A 19,491-nucleotide genomic window follows, 5' to 3' on the forward strand; every position below is an offset into this window, starting at 1 on the left:
GACAACGCCCAACCAATCAGCTGTCAAGAATAAACAAAAGTTGCCCCTCCTGATGTAAACTTCCACAATTGTGTCTATGTTAAGTGAGCTTGCATGCCCTGTACGCTCCTTCTTCCTCATGAGTGTTACTTTTCTGTCAAAGACACGTTTAGAGGTCCACTGTGTATCATTTATGGATCCTATTGGAATATGATATTATTATGTTGTCTCTCTAGTATATTCACCTGGAACTATGAACGGTTGTATTTTTTTGTTAGCCCAGAATGAGCATTTATATCTCCATCATGGATGTGTGGAGAGAAGTGGATACGCCACATTAATTCTTGTGACCGTTGTTCTGTGGTGCATAAATGAAAATAAGTTAGACTATTGACTATAACGTTCATATAAAATGATCCCTAGACCTTCCAGCTATCTTCTGCATCAATGTAGAAGGAGCACTAGCATTTATTTAAACCCCGCCTCCCAGCCCGAGGCCCGATGCCCAGCCTTGTTCTCATTCACATGAATGGTGGAAGGAAAATAACTCTGGATTAAGCTAGCAGTGCATTTTACAACTTGTAAGACCTAATGATTTAATTAAACCTGCAAGCAGCATTGATCAGGCCCTCGCAACTTCACGCACGTCGAGGGTACTGGCAGGACTCTGGGTGACGCGGCCATGCATTTCTGTGACCATCATACACTGCGTGCACGAGTTAGATGATATTTGCTGCATCGACCAGCAGCATAACAAGATCATGTAGTTAAGTCTTAGGCCTCAAATGTTTTGAGTGTACCTCGGATACAATCATGAATCTGTGTGAATGCGCTTCAGTGTTTGTAACATAACAGACTGTCAGTTTACTGGGATGGGGTTCAACTCCCTACAGTATCCTGCTGATTGTATTTGGACTTACATGAAAGTTAACAAAACAGTAGTGTAATTTGCTTTAACTTGAACACTTTAATTTAACACTGTTTTCATTTTAAGCTCTTCGGTAACTTTAAATTGTAGTGTGAAGCATTCATTGTAATATTTAACCTGATTCTCATGAAGAAGCTCTGGACAGATCATTTATACTAATGCCGACTGACATTGTTTGAAAACCCACTGTTATCTAACTTTTGCTCTCCAAGCATCTTAGTTTGCAAATATTTAGATCAAAGAAGTCATTTTCTCATGGTGTGCCCACAAACCCTTTTAATAAGTTCAGTGTTTGGGCCGTTGTAATTGTAGAATCCTGCTTACATCCGTGCTTATCAGTAGATGGCGCTATGACTATGAGTTAATATTGGCATGCAGATGTCCTAAAGTCATGACAATCAACAAGCATGTCAAGTTTGGGACAGTTTGATGGATGATGGTGAACCATGTAAAATGGCTGCCACACCACATGTGAAATTCATACAAAATTCAAAATGGCTGACTTCCGGTTGGGTTTAGAGCATGGCTCCAAGATACTTTTATTTAAGTCCACATGTGATACATGTGCCTACTTCATTTTTGTAAATCTACAAAAAGTAAAGTAAAAGTACTGCGAGGGCTGCTTCGTCGAAATTTTGTAGGGGGCGCTATTGAGCCGATTTGCCACTCTGAAGCAATGAAATCATATTATATAACTACATTTTGGGCTTGTAATCTGCGTGCCAAGTTTGCTTATGTTTCGAGCATTTTTAGCCTCTCAAAATTACCTTCGCTTTTCACGGCAAAGACTGAGAAACAAGCCAAAGTATAAAGACTGTAACTTACTGCTACCAGTAGTTGGCGCTATGACTATGATTCAAAATTGGCCTGCAGATGTCTTCAGGCCTGGAGTCTAATCAAACATGTGAAATCTGGTAAAGATCTGATGATGTGGAGTCGAGTTACATCAGTTTATTTGTTCATGGCGAAGGATTGAAATTCGCCGAGCCGCCACGTCGCCGCCCTTCAACAACTTCTTACAATCTTCACAATGAAGCATTATCAAGGTCTTAAGACTTTTCTGACAACATTTGAGAGGGATCTGATTAATCTGTGAGGAGCAGGATATCAAAGTACAAAACGTACAACTTCCAGTTGCCACTAGGTGGCGCTATTACTATGATTCTAAATTGTCATATAGATGTGTTCTGAGTCAGGATGATATGACATATGAGAGATTTGGAGCAGAATAGACAATGTACGGCCGAGTTACAACAACTTTATTTTTCATGGCGAATGGGGTTTTTTTTTATGCCACGCCACGGATACATAGTACGATAACTTTTTGATCTTTGATTAACTTTTAAATGCCAAGGTCTTAAGAGCATACTGACCAAATCTGATCATTTATACTAATGCCCACTGACATGGTTTGAGAACATTTGCTATCTGACTTTTGCTCTCCAAGCATCTTAGTTGTTGTTTTTTATCATGGTGTGCCCACAAACCCTTTCAATAAGTTCAATGTTTGGGCCGCTATAATTATAGAATCCTGCTTACATCCGTGGCTGTCAATAGGTGGCGCTATGACTATGAGTTAATATTGGCATGCAGAAGTCCTAAAATCATGACAGTAATCAAGCATGTCAAGTTTGGGACAGTTTTGACAAAGTACAGTTGAATAATAATAATAAACATTAGAATTACAATAGGTTCTCCGCTCCGACTACGTCGGTGCTCGGGCCCTAATAATAATAAACAATAGAATAACAATAGGTCCTCCGCTCCGACTACATCGGTGCTCGGGCCCTAATAATAATAATAATAATTCCTACAGTTCCAATAGGGACCTCGCGGCCCGACGTTGTCGGTGCTCGGGCCCTAATTAAAAATGGCTGACTTCCGGTTGGGTTTATGTTTATGTTGATCAGATTTACCTACTAAGAGAAACAAGAGTCGAATCAAACATGTGAAATCTGGTAAAGATCTGATGATGTGGAGTCGAGTTACATCAGTTTATTTGTTCATGGCGAAGGATTGAAATTCACCAAGCCGCCACATCACCGCCACGTCGCCGCCCTTCAACAACTTCTTACAATCTTCACAATGAAGCATTATCAAGGTCTTAAGGCTTTTCTGACAACATTTTAGAGGAATCCGATTAATCTGTGAGGAGCAGGATGTCAAAGTACACAACTTACAACTTCCGGTTGCCACTAGGTGGCGCTATTACTATGAGTCTAAATTGTCATAAAGATGTGTTCCGGGTCAGGATGTCATGACATATGAGAAATTTGGAGCAGATTAGACAATGTACGGCCAAGTTACAACTTCCTGTTTCGCGGCGAATGGTGTTTTTTTGACGCCATGCCACGGATACATAGTTCGATAACTTTTTGATCTTTGAGTTAGTTTCACTGCTAAGGTCTCAAGAGAATACTGACCAAATCTGAAGTCGATCGGGTTAAATCTCTAGGTCAAAAAACGTGATACAATTCAAAATTGCCGACTTCCTGTTTGGTTTAGTGAAAAATTCCAAAGAGGATTTTTTGTACGTCCCATCAAGTTCCACATACATACCACATTTTATACAGCTAGGTGAAATCCAATGTTGGGGCTACTCGATAGGGGGCGCTATCGAGCCAATATTTCATACCGTAGCTGGACTGCAATTAGACTGCAATTTTCGCAAATTCTGGCTTGCATGCCAAATAAAAAAAAATTCCCAGTGTCCCAAGCACCTCCTTTTTTGCGACGAAACACACAAAATAATAAACATTAGAATAACAATAGGTCCCTCCGCTCCGACTACGTCGGTGCTTGGGCCCTAAATAAGGGCTATTTAAGTGTTCCTACTTGGAAGTTGATTTACCTAAAAAAAATATATATATATATTAGGGGTGTAACGATACACGTATTCGTATTGAACCATTCGGTATGGGGCTCACGGTTCGGTACGCATTACAAACCGAACAAAACGTTTGAATAATATTAAATTGCTTTTGAAAAATATAATATCGATAAAATTGGTGGAGCCATGCGCTCAAACATGGCAACCCACCCGACGTAACGTGCTGTCGCCACACTCTTATCACGTGACCGTTTCCGGGTGTTCACAAACAACAACAGTCTTGATTACCGATTGACTACCAAGTTAATTCCATATGAACAACTGATTAGAGGTGTTGTTGACCATGTTGTCTTTACTAGCAGCTGTTGTTCAGTTAAAGTCTGCATTTCTTTGGAGGAAGCAGCTGTTATTGGAGCGATTAGTGAGCGGCGTGACCAGCGGAGGTATCAGCGCTACGCTCCGTAGGGCTGAGTCCGGAGCGGACTTCAGACGTCCGCTCTGAAGTCACGGTTAGCGGCTTTAGGGAGGACGGACACAAAACGGAGGACTTTCCTTTTCTTATTATTGTTTATTTTGTTCTGTACAACTATGTACAACAAGTTAACACACATAAACTATAAAAGAACAAAACATGAATTGCTCAGTATGACAGAGACTTCAGTCACCAGCAGAGCTACGAGTGAGAACAGGCAACAACGACACAGAGGGAACGAGTGAGAGATGTGTGTTGACCACATTTATGGACCCATAATCTAGTAAACCTTTATGTGTAAGTGTTGATTTTTAAGTGAATTTGATGTGTGAGAGAGAGAGAGAGAGAGAGAGAGATAGAACAAGACCTGCAGCACTGTAACTAAGTCTGAAAAATAAAACTTCTAAAATTTTCCACGAACTCTCTGTTTGAGTTCATAGAGGAAGATTTTAGAGAAGATCTTAAGTATCAAACACGACCTTTCATTATTAAAGACTACTATTTACTCTGTCGTATTTTTTTAAACTAAGCAATCAATCTACTTCCTGTTTACACCGGCACCATCAAGCCCAGTGCACGTGAATAGTCACGTGATATTTGTTCCAAACTCTCCCCGCAGCATTTAGGTGTCTGTTCCCTCCTGATTCAAACAGGACTAAAGGTATATCCCTACTCTGTAGTGATAAACCAGGCTGTACGAACATGCTTAATGCTATTGAGCCCTGTGACACTACTCCTTCACCAGCCCATTTCTCCAGACCATAATTCTTGCTTTGTAAAAGAAAACAAAAGCCTAAACAGAGAATCAAATTAGACACAACCCCTTGAGAGTCTCACTAGCGAGGATTTGGCATTTCTGCTTTTTTGCTGTATTGAAAACGTACCGAAACGTACCGAACCGTGGCACCACTGTATCGTATTGAACCGAACCGAGTTTTGTGAACCGTTACACCCCTAATATATATATTATCTGCTTATTCACAGATGTCTAGGTCCCAATTTAAGTCACTGGGAAAAGGTTTGTAATTCCACCTTTTGGACACTATGTTAAATTAGCTTCAAAGCCTGGCGCTCTTCCTAGGGGATTGATCTACACACCGCCAGGTTTCTACAGTCGCCCAGAAGGGACAAACCAAACACTACATAGGGTAATTTGCATTTTCGTGTTGAGGTGCAGGCCACCATAGTTCTCCTACATGTTTGGCACATGGGAGTTTCCTTTGGTTGTAATTGCAACCTCACCGCTAGATGCCACCAGAACCTGCACAGTGGCCCTTTAATGCTTCTCAACTGATCATTTCAAATATATATCCTAATTTATTGGTTTGTTTCCAAAACTATTTTTTTTTCAAGCATCAGAAAACATTTAAGTCATGAATCAATAAACAGGAGGGAATAGTGGGGACTATCTGTTTTCTACAGTATATGTGTTCATGTTGATGAAGGAACATGAGACTCACTGATGTGTATTAATGGAGCTCTATGGGACAGAGGAAGAATCCGGCTTTGTTACACACACACAATACTTAATGTTAATAGATACATTTGTTGTAAGTTTGGGTCTTTTCTTGAGATTTGGTTACAATAGAAAAAAGACATTATTACCAGACATATCTTTTAAATCAGTCTAATTGGTTGTGCTAAGACACCAACCTTGCTTCTAAGCTGAATTTTGTGAAGGGAAAACTATTGACTTCATTTCTGGCACAAAACAAAAACAGTTGTGTGACTTAAATTCAGACAACGATGATAAGAAATAGTGAGCGTTCAGGTAAAACTATTTTCATTCAAGCTCTCATTCACTACGGACTAATCGACCTGAGAAGAAGCTGCAGAAAGCCCATGCTGACCCAAGGAGAACATGAACACTCCAACCAGAAGAACCCAGAACTCTGTTGTCACCTCTTGCTGCAGGTAACAGTGTTAACCCCTGCACCACCATGCTGACACAGATATTCACACCAAAGGGTTTTTCTTTGGGGGACTTAAGGAGAGTTCAGGTGGCCCGACTCCTTTTTTTAGTTCACTGGTTCTCTTCATCCACACCAGACAAAAAGCACCAACACGTTTAAGATTCTTCTCAAAGTGGAACTCAGCTGCTCCTGTAATACTGAGCTCTCACCTCTGAGCACAAACCAGCTGTTTGACTCTGCTTCCCTCTAGTGGATCCAAAGAAATGAACAAACAGAGATGAGAAGTCGTCTTACTGTATTTCAGGATGAAGAGGTGTCTTTATGGAACAGTGAAAGTCAGTGAAATTGGTAGCATACTGAATGTTCTTTCAAATCATTCTGATAACTTTTGTTTGTAGAAAAATGAAACTATTGGGGTTAAAATGGTAGCAATCGCTGTCTTAATGATACTACCACTAGGATTTTCCAGGGTCATATCTATATTCTAATACGGGGCAGTAAAGACTTGAACATCTTGAAAAATGACATTATACATGAAGGAGATTTAGCCCTGTTCAGTGGCCTCTGGAAAAGAGGTGTACACCTTCAGTATGTTGCAATGCCTGGCTTCTATCCTCTGGTCACTCTGTAACAATAACACAAGAACACTCTGCCTCTCTAGTGTTATGAACAACTCAAGTTTTTACTTTAGAAAAAGAACTCACCCCAGAACGAAAGTGTTGACTTTTTTTAATTTTACAAAAGGTTGGTTCTTAAAACACAAATAAAAAGATACAGAACATTTTAAAAGATAAAGATAAGTTAAGAAGCAAATCATTTTCAAGAGGATATTTACAAAATACAATTATATATATGATTAGTCCCGATACTACACAGCGGGAAAAGCTAGTGTTGTACAGTGTTGGTCATCCCTAGACCATCAGTCTATAGGTCACCAGCAAGAACCTCTAATGCAAGCAGGCTCTGAACCTGCAGTCTGAAAGTGAACATACCAGAGAATATTAAAAATAAGCCAAATATGTTAACAGGAAATAAATGGGCCTAAGAAGGATACAAAAGTACGAAGAACTGGCCTTAAACAGCCGAGAATAAAAAATGTAATTAAATAAAAGCAGCAGTATCTTTGGAGTCATATGTTGAATGCATAGAAATCCAGCAGCTGGTCTTTCCATTTGTCAGAACTTCTCTCTGTTGTGATAAAAGTAGGCAGCATTACATTGCTTTCAAATTTGATTCTATTCAACATTACATATATATTTATATATGTTTGTATACATATCCAGTGAGTTACTTAAGGCAGGTAATCACATAATACAAACTTTTTCACTGAGGACCCACTTTATAAAAATGACAAACCATCAGGCCTTATCGTGAGGAGAGGAAATGTGTGCGTAAACGTTCCTGACCATCTCCACATCACCTTATATTTTCTAGAAAAGGTAAACCAGCCATTTAGTAGAGGTACATGTTTGATAAATCACTTTGTTTTATGCATGTTATTGAAAACATATACACATATTAAGCTTGTAAAATAAAATGCTAATTCTACATCACATCTGACCTCCAGTATATTTTGTTACATAATGCACTAATTTTAGCAGGGCACAATAACAGTCCTGCGTTCAGTTAAATAAAGGTAGTTTAAAGGTGCCAAGGTGTGAAATTATGAGCATTAATACAGCATCAAACCACTATTGTCTATGTAAAGACATAGTGGAGTAATGTCTACCTGAGCAGAAAAAGAAGTGTGTTGTAATATGAGCTTCTCTGTGCTTTGTTTACCAAAGCCGGGCCGGCAGTGCTTGCATGTTGGTCAGGACAGGGGGGAATCTTCGACATGAACGTCATTGATTACTAAAATAAGTGGATTTGCGTAATGTGCGTCGGCGTGTTGACGCACATTATGACCGGGTGCCTCCAGAAAACAAAGCTGCAGCTTGAAAACCTCGCCAACCATCCTCGAGCAGCGGTCCAGTTAGAGAGAATCTCCTCATTAAAGGTCTGGAACATCACAATAATGTTTTACTTGCGCTATGATTTAGCCCCATGTATATTGATGTAGCTTTTAAAAATGTGACTATAAATAAAATACTTAATTTTAGAAAAATGAATTGAACTGAATTGCCCTGCAGCTTAATATTCAGTTTATGCCGGTGTTAAGTGATGTCAACCAAAAAAGCCACGATATCCATATTTTTCTCATCTTCTAAAGAGAGAAATGTGTGCGCAGGGACTTTCTCTGTGGTTATTGTTTCAGCTCTATTGCTCCATTGCTCCGTTAACCTCATTGTTGGACAGTGAATTCATGAGTTAGGATTCGATCTGCCTATTAGTGACCCCTGCTCTAAAGTGTGGGAGTATTTTAGGCAGAGACCCAACGGTGTGGTGTAAACTCTGCAAATTGGAAACGTCTTTTCACAGCAGTACAGACGATATGCAGGATCACAAATGAAAGCATCCCGGCAGGATTTGTCAAGACAGTACAGTGTCCCGTTTACTTTTCGGCCCCACCAAAGCATGATATATCAGGATTATCATTACGCAGATATTCTGTTAGCACTAGTCCCTTAAAATAGATTCACTTAATGATTCTTTATTGATAAAAGTCATTTCTGCATCGCTGTTGTCATGGTAACATTACAACTTGTGTTATTTATCGTTCTTTATTGACCGCTTTATATTTTCGGTTGACTTGAACAGGCATGTATGAGTGAGAAAATGGCTTTAACTAACGCTGTTGTTAAGAGTCTGTAAATCGTTTCAATTATTTCCCTTCTCCAACCGATGAAAAGAAACATTAGCCAGAGACTTGAGGGAAAGGTTGCTAACATTCTGTGATTAAATTCATCCAGTGTCATGGCAATGCTTTTCAATTTGAGATCCAGTATTTTTCTGATCAGGCATCTGACAAATAGGGTCTATTATGTTGTTACGTTTGTATATTTTTAAGAGAAAACGATTGAAAAAAACATTGAAATATTAATCAGACATGTTTTTGATATATATTTTGGGTAAATAGTTTATTAATCAACAATTTCAAAAAAATAATAGTTAGAATGATGGATAAATTAGTCTTTAGATTAGTCAACTAATAGAAATAATCTTTAGGTGCAGCCATAATGTTAGTGCATGCGAGTCACAGTGTGTGCCTCACTGGCTAGCTCATGGCCACTGGCTCTGTTGCCTTTGTTTGTGCTGTAAGCTGCAAGCGGATGGCTCAGACGCTTCCATGTTGAGAGCCATGTGGAGGCAATCCCTCAATCTTAGATATACTCTGAATTTCGAATTTAGCACCTTTAATGTCCACTCAGTCTTCTAATGTTTATCTGCAAAGACATTATGACTCATTAGGATCAGAGGTTCGATCCCCGGCCCCACTTGTCCATGTCGATGGGTCCTTGAGCAAGACACTTAACCCCAAATTGCTCCCGCAGGCTGTTCCTACAGTGTGTGAATGTTGTATGAATGTTAAGAGTCCTGATGGGCAGGTGGCCCCTTGCATGGTAGCCCCTGTCATCAGTATATGAATGGGTGTGAATGGGTTAATGATGACTGTAGTGTTAAAGAGCTTTGATTGGTCGGAAGACTAGAAAAGAACTATACACATACAGTCCATTTATCATTAGTGAAAAATGTGTACCGAACAGCAAAGGTTACAAAAGAAGAAGTTTAACACTATGATACTGTTTGAGTTGGGTAAACGTCAAAGATGGAATCAAAATCATCATCACATGAACTATTTATAATTTGCATAAATATCAACAAATTATCTCTACATCAATATCTAATGTTAATTACTAAAATATTAAAAATCATATGATCAAATCAATGAGATGATCAAACTAATACTTTAATACAAATTTAGAAAAAGGTGAGAGGACATTTTTGTTGCAGGTCCCGCTCACCAATCAGTCAATCACATATCTCTTAAGCGAGGAGTCTGAGCAACTGCTACCACAATTAGCCAATTAGCTACATCTATGGTTAGCACCTGCCAGCTAGAGCGACATCAATGCTAGCTAGGTAGCATCAGCAACCTTGTTAAGCCTTAGTTACTGTCTGTGGGCATCTACAGCAGCAGCGTGTGGTTTTCTGACCCATAACTACGTTAGCATTGTTGCTGCTGTGGCTAACAGAGACTAACTGGCCACATTTGGTAGCAGTTGTTGAGCTTGATAGTTCAAGAGAGGCAGGGATACGTGATTGGCTGATAATACAGAGGGCGTTGACCACACCACCATCAAGAAAAGTGACTTTGATCATGTGATTATGAAACAAGAGCTTCAAAGTTTTGAAATAGGGCATTTTAAAATAGAATGTATGTAATTAAACAAAAATCAACTCATAAAATGTATGAATGATTCATAACAAAATGACATTTAATAATGTGTTGAGTTTAAACAACTTATTCAATTAATTCACAAATTGTTGGTTCATTTATATATTCTACACAATTTATTTATCTGAATATTCATAGAGTTTGCTTTGTGGGCCAATGGCATCAGAAAGTGTGAAACAGAAACAACAGGTATAGCTTCATTTTCGTCTAAACTGTTGCAGTACAGAGCAATCTGCTCCTTTTGCACTACTGGTCAGTGTTATGTCTTCATTTGTATACTGTACATTTGTACGGATTGTGTTTCTTACACTAACCAAACTAAAGGGCAGAACGTGGGGCTGCAGTAATATATTATTCTGCTGACACTGCAACCCTTTCTCCTACAAAATCAACTTTTTTCTCGATCAGGTTACGAGGGAAACCTATTTTCTCCCGGTATTAAACATTAATGTTGTAAATTTAAACAAAACAAAACGCAACAAAATTTCTTGACTATGTTTAGTAAAAACATCATGTTTGGCTTAAAATAACTATATTTCTTACGTTATTTAAGTTACGGTTCTAAATAAAAATAAGTCAACGTTGACTTTTGGATTCACATGGGACGTAATCCGGGAAGAGTTATATTATTCTGGAAACATAACTGACAATGCAGTTTGGTTGTATGTGAATGTCATTTTTAGGCTGGAAATTGACCTTAAATCAAATACTGTATACTGTAACCAGCAACCCTAACCCCTAGCACTAGCAAGTGTAACCCATACCTGATGATTACTTCAATCAATAAAACCATTTGAACATTTTGTTATAGTTCATGTTAGTGTCTTGTAAAACAGCATTTCCCTCCCTTCAACATGTTGAGATTAGATTTATACAAGGGTGCCTTTCCTCATTCCAGTGCACCCAGTTAAAAACTGAAGTATTATTTAGCTTTGTGGTTGCTCTAATGAATCCCGTTGATGATGTGATTGTGCAGCAGCTCCTGTTCATGGTTGTGCAGGGTGGGGTTCACCTCCTCGTCCCTCAGCCGAGCGTTCTTCCTGATCTCCTCCAGGGAGTAGTCCTGCACCAGGATGCCATTCTCGAAAACAGTCACAAGCAGATCCTGAAGAACGCAGAGCACACAGACAAATAGTTAAGTACAGGAGGATGAAGATTAATGAACTGTTTAACACATTTTGTCTGTATTAAGTTGAAAAAAATATATAATTTTGCTTTCAGTTTAAATTGTTCGTCATTATTCTATCCAGGTACTGTCGTTTGTCAAGATTGGTGAGCTTGAAAAGTGTTTAACGGCAGCTGTGAATGATTTCTGTGGCTCTGGAGGAGCTTTGTTAATCTGAGAAAATCAAAAGCAAGTAATATCATTATGAGAAGTTGAAGATACAAGATGAGGATGGGGCCCCCTGGTGTACCACACAACCACAACGGATCCGGATTTATCACCAAAACAATAACACAAAACGAAACAAACAAACGCACAAAAAAAGAGCGCAGGCTAGGTTGAGTCAGCCTAATACACTAGTTAAAATACTTTCATCTTGTAATCAGCAGTATACAAATCCTCTTTCAGTCCCTCTGAATAAGAGACTTGAAGAAGTTCAGACGTTTCCGCAAAACAACCTTCCAGTCGTAGTCACCGCTTGCCGACTGTTGAAGTTCATTTAGATGTGAATCGGCAAACGTGTTGAATGGATTCATTTTGGTGAGGAACAATAGAGCGGTGGGCGATTTCTGAGTGGAAAATTTAACTCCTCTGTGATTTTATCCAGAACAATTGGCATGGCCATATTTACAGGGGTCACTTGACCTCTCACCTCAAGATATTAGTGAAAATGGGTCTACAATATTCCAGATAGCTAATGTGTTTTCCAAAGGACATGCCCTCATGATTCTCGACGTTCATATCAAATTCAGCAGTTTGTATCATTGACACCATTAAGATCTTTGAAGATAAGGAGCAAAGTGTATGTATATATATATATATATATATATATATATATATATATATACACTACCGTTCAAAAGTTTGGGGTCACCCAGACAATTTCGTGTCAATTTTCAGTTTCTTCGCAATTTCTCGCATGGAATAGCCTGGCGAGTTTCACATGAAAGTTCTCTTTTTCTGGCCATGTTGCGAGTATAATCAAACCCACAAATGTGATGCTCCAGATACTCAACTAGCTCAAAGGAAGGCCAGTTTTATAGTTTCTCTCACCAGCATAACTGTTTTCAGCTGTGCTAACATATTTGCACAAGGGTTTTCTAATCATCAATTAGTCTTCTAAGGCGATTAGAACACTGGAGTGATAGTTGCTGGAAATGGGCCTCTATACACCTATGTAGATATTTCATTAAAAACCAGACGTTTCCACCTAGAATAGTCATTAACCACATTAACAATGTATAGAGTGTATTTCTGATTAATGTTATCTTCATTGAAAGAAACAGTGCTTTTCTTTGAGAAATAAGGACATTTCTAAGTGAGCCCAAACTTTTGAACGGTAGTGTATATATATATATATATATATATTAGTGCTGGGCAATGATTACAATTTTGTATCGCGATTAATCGCATTGTTATGCGCAAAATTCAAAAGTAGTGTACTGCTATATGAACAAAAGTGCAATAACATTTGGTTTGCAAACACTTAAAACAAATAAGGTGCTTTTTAACAGCAGTATTCCCTTTACACAGTAGCGTGATTCTGATAATAGATATTCAGCCGCTGTTCACACCTTTATGTCCATGTGTGTAAGAGATGCAATTTGAAATATACACCTTGAAAACTGCAAACCTATCTACGTCATGTTTTGATGTTTGTTAAATTCTCAGTAGCAATAACTAAATGACATGCTTATTATACAAATTCCAAACAAAAACACTTTAAAAAGTCTAAAAAAAAAATTAAATTAATCATTTCTTTTTTTGGTATTTTGGTCAGACACATATATGCAACGTTGATTACCGTAATATGTGTGGTATTTGTTATAAATGTATAAACATATCGTTTGACCTAGGGCCCGATTATGGGGGGGGGGGGGGGGGGGGGGGGGGGGGGGGGTGCTACTCGCAGGAGAGCGACTGTTGCATTGTGCGCGCTGATCGGGGCGGAACACCACCGTGCGCGATAAAGAGAGCAGGGGAATTGAAAACGCGCGACCATGTAGTGACAGACATGACATGCCGGCGTGTAAATAAATTAAGCACAAGTACTCGTCCTTCAAGCTCCCGTCTCTCGGCTCTTCTACTTCTTCTACTTCTACAGGGTGCGCGCATGACAGCTCTCATCTCGTTCGCCCCCTGGTGGTTGGCTGATTCAGGAAGCGTTTGATTTGATATGTAGCAGAGCACGTATTTTAAACGTTAATATCGCAGACGATCATGCTCATTTAATCGTGGCAGCCAAAATCGTGATCGTGATTAAAATTTGATTAATTGTGCAGACTGAAAAAAAATCATAATGCGTCTCTGGTATTGTTCAGGGGGCCGGACCAAATGTGGAGGCGGGCCGTAGTTTGGCGACCACTGCTGTAGAGGGAGGGACTTAGGACCCAGGGGAATGTAGGTGAAGGAAACAGGAAGAGACGCCACAAAAACAGCTGTTCACCGCTTGCTGCCGGCCAGTCGGATGGCCGGTTCTTGTGTTAAAAATGTCTGCTTAATAATAATAAAAAAAACTGCGTTAACGCGCGATAAAATAATTGTCGGCGTTAATTAATTAACGCGTTAACTTGCCCAGCACTAATATATATATATATATATATATATACACACATACATACATACATACATACATACATATACACACACTGTATATAACAGTGATGATCCATCCATCCATCCATCCATTTTCCTCCGCTTATCCGGGGTCGGGTCACGGTGGCAGCAGGCCAAGCAGGCTGACCCAGACTTCCCTCTTGCCCGCAACATTTTCCAGCTCATACTGGGGGATCTCGAGGCGTTCCCAGGCTAGCTGGGAGATATAATCCCTCCAGCGTGTTCTGGGTCTTCCCCGGGGTCTCCTCCCAGTTGGACGTGCCCAGAAAACCTCCAATGGGAGGCGTCCAGGAGGCATCCTAATTAGATGCCAGAACCACCTCAGCTGACTCCTTTTGATGCGAAGGAGTAGCGGCTCGACTCCAAGTTCCCTCCTGATGTCCGAGCTCCTAACCCTATCTCTAAGGCTGAGCCCGGCCACCATACGGAGGAAACTCATTTCGGCCGCTTGTACCCGCGACCTTGTCCTTTCGGTCACGACCCAGAGTTCGTGACCATAGGTGAGGGTAGGAACTTGAGAGCTTTGCCTTCCGGCTCAACTCTCTCTTCACCAAGACGGTCCGGTGCAGCGCCTGCTTTACTGCTGCAGCCGCACCGATCCGCCTGTTGATCTCCCGCTCCATCTTACCCTCACTCGTGAACAAGACCCAGAGATACTTAAACTCCTTCGCTTGAGGTAGGCACTCCGTCCCCACCTGGAGGGAGCAATCCACCGGTTTCCGGCAGAGCACCATGGCCTCAGATTTGGAGGTGCTAACTCTCATCCCCGCCGCTTCACACTCGGCTGCAAACCGCCCCAGTGAATGCTGGAGGTCACGATCCGAGGAGGCCAACAGGACCACATCATCTGCAAACAGCAGAGAGGTGATCCCGAGACCCCCGAAGCTGACGTTCTCCACCCCCCGGCTGCGCCTAGAAATCCTGTCCATGAAAGTCACGAACACGACCGGTGACAAAGGGCAGCCCTGGCGGAGGCCAACACCCACCGGGAACGTGTCTGACTTATTGCCGAGAATGCGGACACAGCTCCTACTGCAGTCGTACAGAGACCGGATCGCCCATTGTAACGGGTCCGGCACCCCATACTCCCGCAGCACCCCCCACAAGATCCCCCGAGGGACCCGGTCAAAAGCCTTCTCCAAGTCCACAAAACACATGTAGACTGGTTGGGCAAACTCCCAGAACCCCTCCAGTAGTCTTGCGAGGGTAAAGAGCTGGTCCACTGTTCCACGGCCGGGACGGAATCCGCACTGCTCCTCTTGAATCTGAGGTTCGACAATCGCCACCTTAACGTGGTGGAGGAGTTTGAGTGGCTCAGTGATCCTGGGAGCTATGTTGTCCGGGGCAGTAGCCCCTGGTAGGGTCTCCCAAGGCAAACAGGTCTCAGGGGAGAGCCCAGACTAAGAGCAGTTCAAAAGAACCCTGATGATAAGCAGCCCACGGTCTTCAGCCATCTCGCCCGGACCAGGGAAACCGGGGAACCCTCCCGGAGCCAGACCCAGGAGGGGAGCTCGTTGGCGAGCGTCTGGTGGCCGGGCCTTCGCCCATGGGGCCCGGCCGGGCTCAGCCCAAAGAAACAACATGGAGCAGCCACCCTGCGGACCCACCACCCGCAGGGATAAGCATCGGGGTCGGGTGCAATGCAGACCGGGCGGCAGGTCAGGCCGGAGGCCTGGGCGAGCCGATCACCGGCAGCATAGACTAGCTCTAGGGACGTGGAACGTTACCTCGCTAGCGGGGAAAGAGCCGAGCTGGTGCAGTAGGTGGAGTGATACTAGCTAGATATAGTTGGACTCACCTCCACACACAGTACTGGCTCTGGAACCAAGCTCCTGGAGAAGGGTTGGACTTTGTCCTTTTCCGGAGTTGCCCAAGGTGAGAGGCGCCGGGCGGGAGTGGGGATACTCACGAGCCTCCGGCTGAGCACCGCTGTGTTGGAGTTCTCTCCAGAGAACGAGAGGGTCGCCTCCATGCGCCTACGGGTTGCGGGGAGCAAGGCTCTGACTGTGGTTTGTGCTTATGCATCAAACAGCAGTTCAGAGTATGCGGCCTTCTTGGAGTCGGTGGGAGGGGTCCTGGAAAGGGCGCCGCCTGCCGACTCCATAGTTCTCCTGGGGGACTTCAACGCTCACGTGGGCAATGACGGAGAAACCTGGCGGAGGGTGATTGGGAGGAACGGCTTGCCCGATCTGAACCCGAGTGGTGTCTCGTTATTGGACTTCTGTGCTAGCCATGGTTTGGCCATAACGAACACCATGTTTGAACATAAGGTGGTCTTGGACACTTCACACTGGTGAAGAGAGGAGCAGAGCTGTCAACTGATCCCCATCTGGTGGTGAGTTGGATCAGATGGCAGGGGAACCGGATGGAAAGACCCGGCAAGCCCAAACGTATAGTGAAGGTGAACTGGGAACGTCTGGCGGAGGACCCTGTGCGAGAGGTCTTTAACTCCCACCTCCGGAAGAACTTCTCACACATTCCGAGGGAGGTTGGGGACATGGAATCCGAATGGACCATGTTCAAAGCCTCTATTGTGGACGCGGCCGCTAGGAGCTGTGGCCGGAAGGTCATCGGTGCCTGTCGTGGCGGCAACCCGAGAACCCGGTGGTGGAAGCCGTCAAGCTGAAGAAGGAGGCCTTCAGGGCCTGTCTGGCCCGGGGGTCTCCTGAAGCAGCTGAGAGGTACCGGCAGGCCAGAAGGACTGCAGCTGCGGTGGTCGCGGGTGCTAAAACTCGGGCATGGGAGGAGTTCGGGGAGGCCATGGAGAAGGACTTTCGGTTAGCCTCAAGGAGGTTCTGGCAAAGCATCCAACGGCTCAGGAAGGGAAAGCAGGGCCTATCCCAGGCTGTTCTCAGCAGGGGGGGGAACTGTTGACCCGGACGGGGGACATCGTCGGGCGGTGGAAAGGGCACTTTGAGGAACTCCTAAACCTGACCAACATGTCCTCTGCAGAGGAGGCAGCGCCTGAAGACCTGGGGGGCTCACCCATATCCCTGGCAGAGGTCACTAAGGTAGTCAAAAAGCTCCTTGGTGGCAAGGCGGCGGGGGTGGATGAGACCCGCCCTGAGATGCTGAAGGCGCTGGACACTGTTGGGCTGTCTTGGCTGACACGCCTCTTCAGTGTCGCATGGGGGTCGGGATCAGTGCCCATGGACTGGCAGACCGGGGTGGTGGTTCCCATTTTCAAAAAGGGGGACCGGAGAGTGTGCTCGAATTATCGGGGTATCACACTACTCAGCCTCCCGGGCAAAGCTTATGCCAGGGTGCTGGAAAGGAGGCTCCGACCGATTGTCAAACCTCGGATAACAGTGATGATCCAAATCTAATGTCAGTGAGAATTCAAGATGAAATGTTGGGACTGACCTCCTCAGGCTTGCCTGCCCCTCTCTCGATCGTCTCTAAGAAGCCGTCAGAGTTTCTCCTCAGAGACAATCGACCCCTCTTCGACCCTTTGGACGGGTCGGTCACCGGCTGCTTGTACACGTCCATCTGGAAGAAGCAGGAAGAAAGTAAAATAAGTGAAATCATCTGCTCTAAATGCTTAGGAGCACATTGTCTGAGAGGATTACGGTATCTGTGAGACACATGGAAGCATCTCTTGTATTTTTATTCAAAATAGATTTTTAATCAACATGTCTATTACAGATGAACCAATGAATACCATGACAAAGACATGGTTTTCATGCAGTGATAGGTGTTATAGGTGTGTGTCTCTGTTACAGTTCTGCACAGTTCTTTGGTATCATTCCTATAAGCGTCTGTAATGCAATGAATGGAAATAACATATATACAGTATTACACAATTCCCCTACCAAATAAGTGGTTTAGGGATGCATAAGCTTGGCATTTGATTGATTGGACTGTTCATGTTATTGTGTCCCTCAAATGTCTGAAATGAATGAGTCAAATATTGTCATAACAATGACAAGCATTCACTAAAGCGCTTCTTAGAGATGGGGATTTGTGATATATATGTCATTACAGAACGTTCAAACAGCTTTGTTTAATATTAGATTCTGACTTTCGGTCAGTTATTTCGTTAACAACAGACTGTTGCTTTGGACACAGTTCTGATCTCCGTGCACAGAGAGAGGACTATTATTTTAGTGGAAGCGATCTAATCATTTTTAAATCAATATTTTTTGTGTCAAATCATTGATTTCTTTAGTGAGTAGCCATGTAATAAGCAGGATGATGTTCAGCAAGCCGGTCATTATTGTAAAATGAACTCCTTCAAGTCCTGCTCACCCTGTCGGGGTTCATTTCACATTAATGATCGGTTGGAGGTTTATTATTCGTCAGGGGGAAGTATGGTAGGTCAAAGTTGAACCAGTGAAACAGGTTTTGCTAGCTGTAAACTTTCTTCCTGTTCACAAATGATGGTTAGACTAGAAAACCCAGGTTAAAGGCCTTGATTTTGTGTTTGAATGATTTTTGTTAATCATTTCATATTCATATTTATATCAATAATATTCTGTTGATGTTCATCTGTTAGTCAGTAAATGAGGTTTGAGAATCTCTTAAGCAAGGTAATGTTGCAGCATCTGAATCAAGCCAGACCCCTTCTACTTACTCCCTTGCCATTACTCTCCACGTAGCTGCACTTGAATGCACAGTTGAGAGTATCTCTGTTGAGTTTCTGCAGCAAAGCGCTGCCGCAACCAAAGAGGACGTTCTCAGCACTCCAGCCTTCATCGGTCAGCTTCTGAAGAATCTACAGAAAACAAAGAAAGAAGGCTTCAAATGAAACTATTTGTTTACTAAACTTATAATTACAAACGTTTTTAGGCAAAGCAGTGGAACAGGAACTGTCAAGACAACTGTAAAAATCATTTTTTTAAGGATAACGTTGGCATCATAGAACAAACAAACCTTGAAGTTAATAATTGTTTGGGTTATGACAGACACACTTGCTAATATTTGAACACAGTGAAGGATTCCCAACCATTTTAACAATTGAGTTTTAAAACTTTTCTATAACACGTTACCATGTTACTCTTCTAGCCCGAGAGAAAGCTTAGCGTACAGCGTGTCGTACAATGCACTTATCAGGAATGAATATAATGGATGTTATACACATATTATATCCCTGATTAAAGAAAAAAAGTCTGGGTTACAAGATCATGTAAGCCGTTTTTACATGCTCCAAACACAACTCAAACTATTTAAATAACCAACTATAAAATGACCAAAATATCATATTCATATTTTGCCATGAGTGAGCCGAATCCGCACTCCGGTAGGAGCTA

General features: G+C 42.3%; 1 protein-coding gene across 1 annotated transcript in view; it reads right to left on the minus strand.

Moving 5' to 3' along the window:
* Positions 1 to 6,851: 6,851 nt before the first annotated feature.
* The window catches only part of nampt2 (nicotinamide phosphoribosyltransferase 2), a 32,080-nt gene continuing 19,440 nt past the window's right edge, over positions 6,852 to 19,491 (minus strand). Inside the window, exons 9-11 of the mRNA XM_079156450.1 lie at positions 18,816 to 18,956; positions 17,606 to 17,731; positions 6,852 to 11,566 (exon numbers count right to left, since the gene is read on the minus strand). Coding sequence (XP_079012576.1) covers positions 11,405 to 11,566; positions 17,606 to 17,731; positions 18,816 to 18,956 — 429 coding nt within the window. The 3' untranslated portion in view covers positions 6,852 to 11,404. The remainder of the gene's footprint in view (positions 11,567 to 17,605; positions 17,732 to 18,815; positions 18,957 to 19,491) is intronic.

This window comes from Pholis gunnellus, assembly GCF_910591455.1.
Source record: "Pholis gunnellus genome assembly, chromosome: 3".
Classification (NCBI taxonomy): Eukaryota; Metazoa; Chordata; class Actinopteri; order Perciformes; family Pholidae; genus Pholis; species Pholis gunnellus.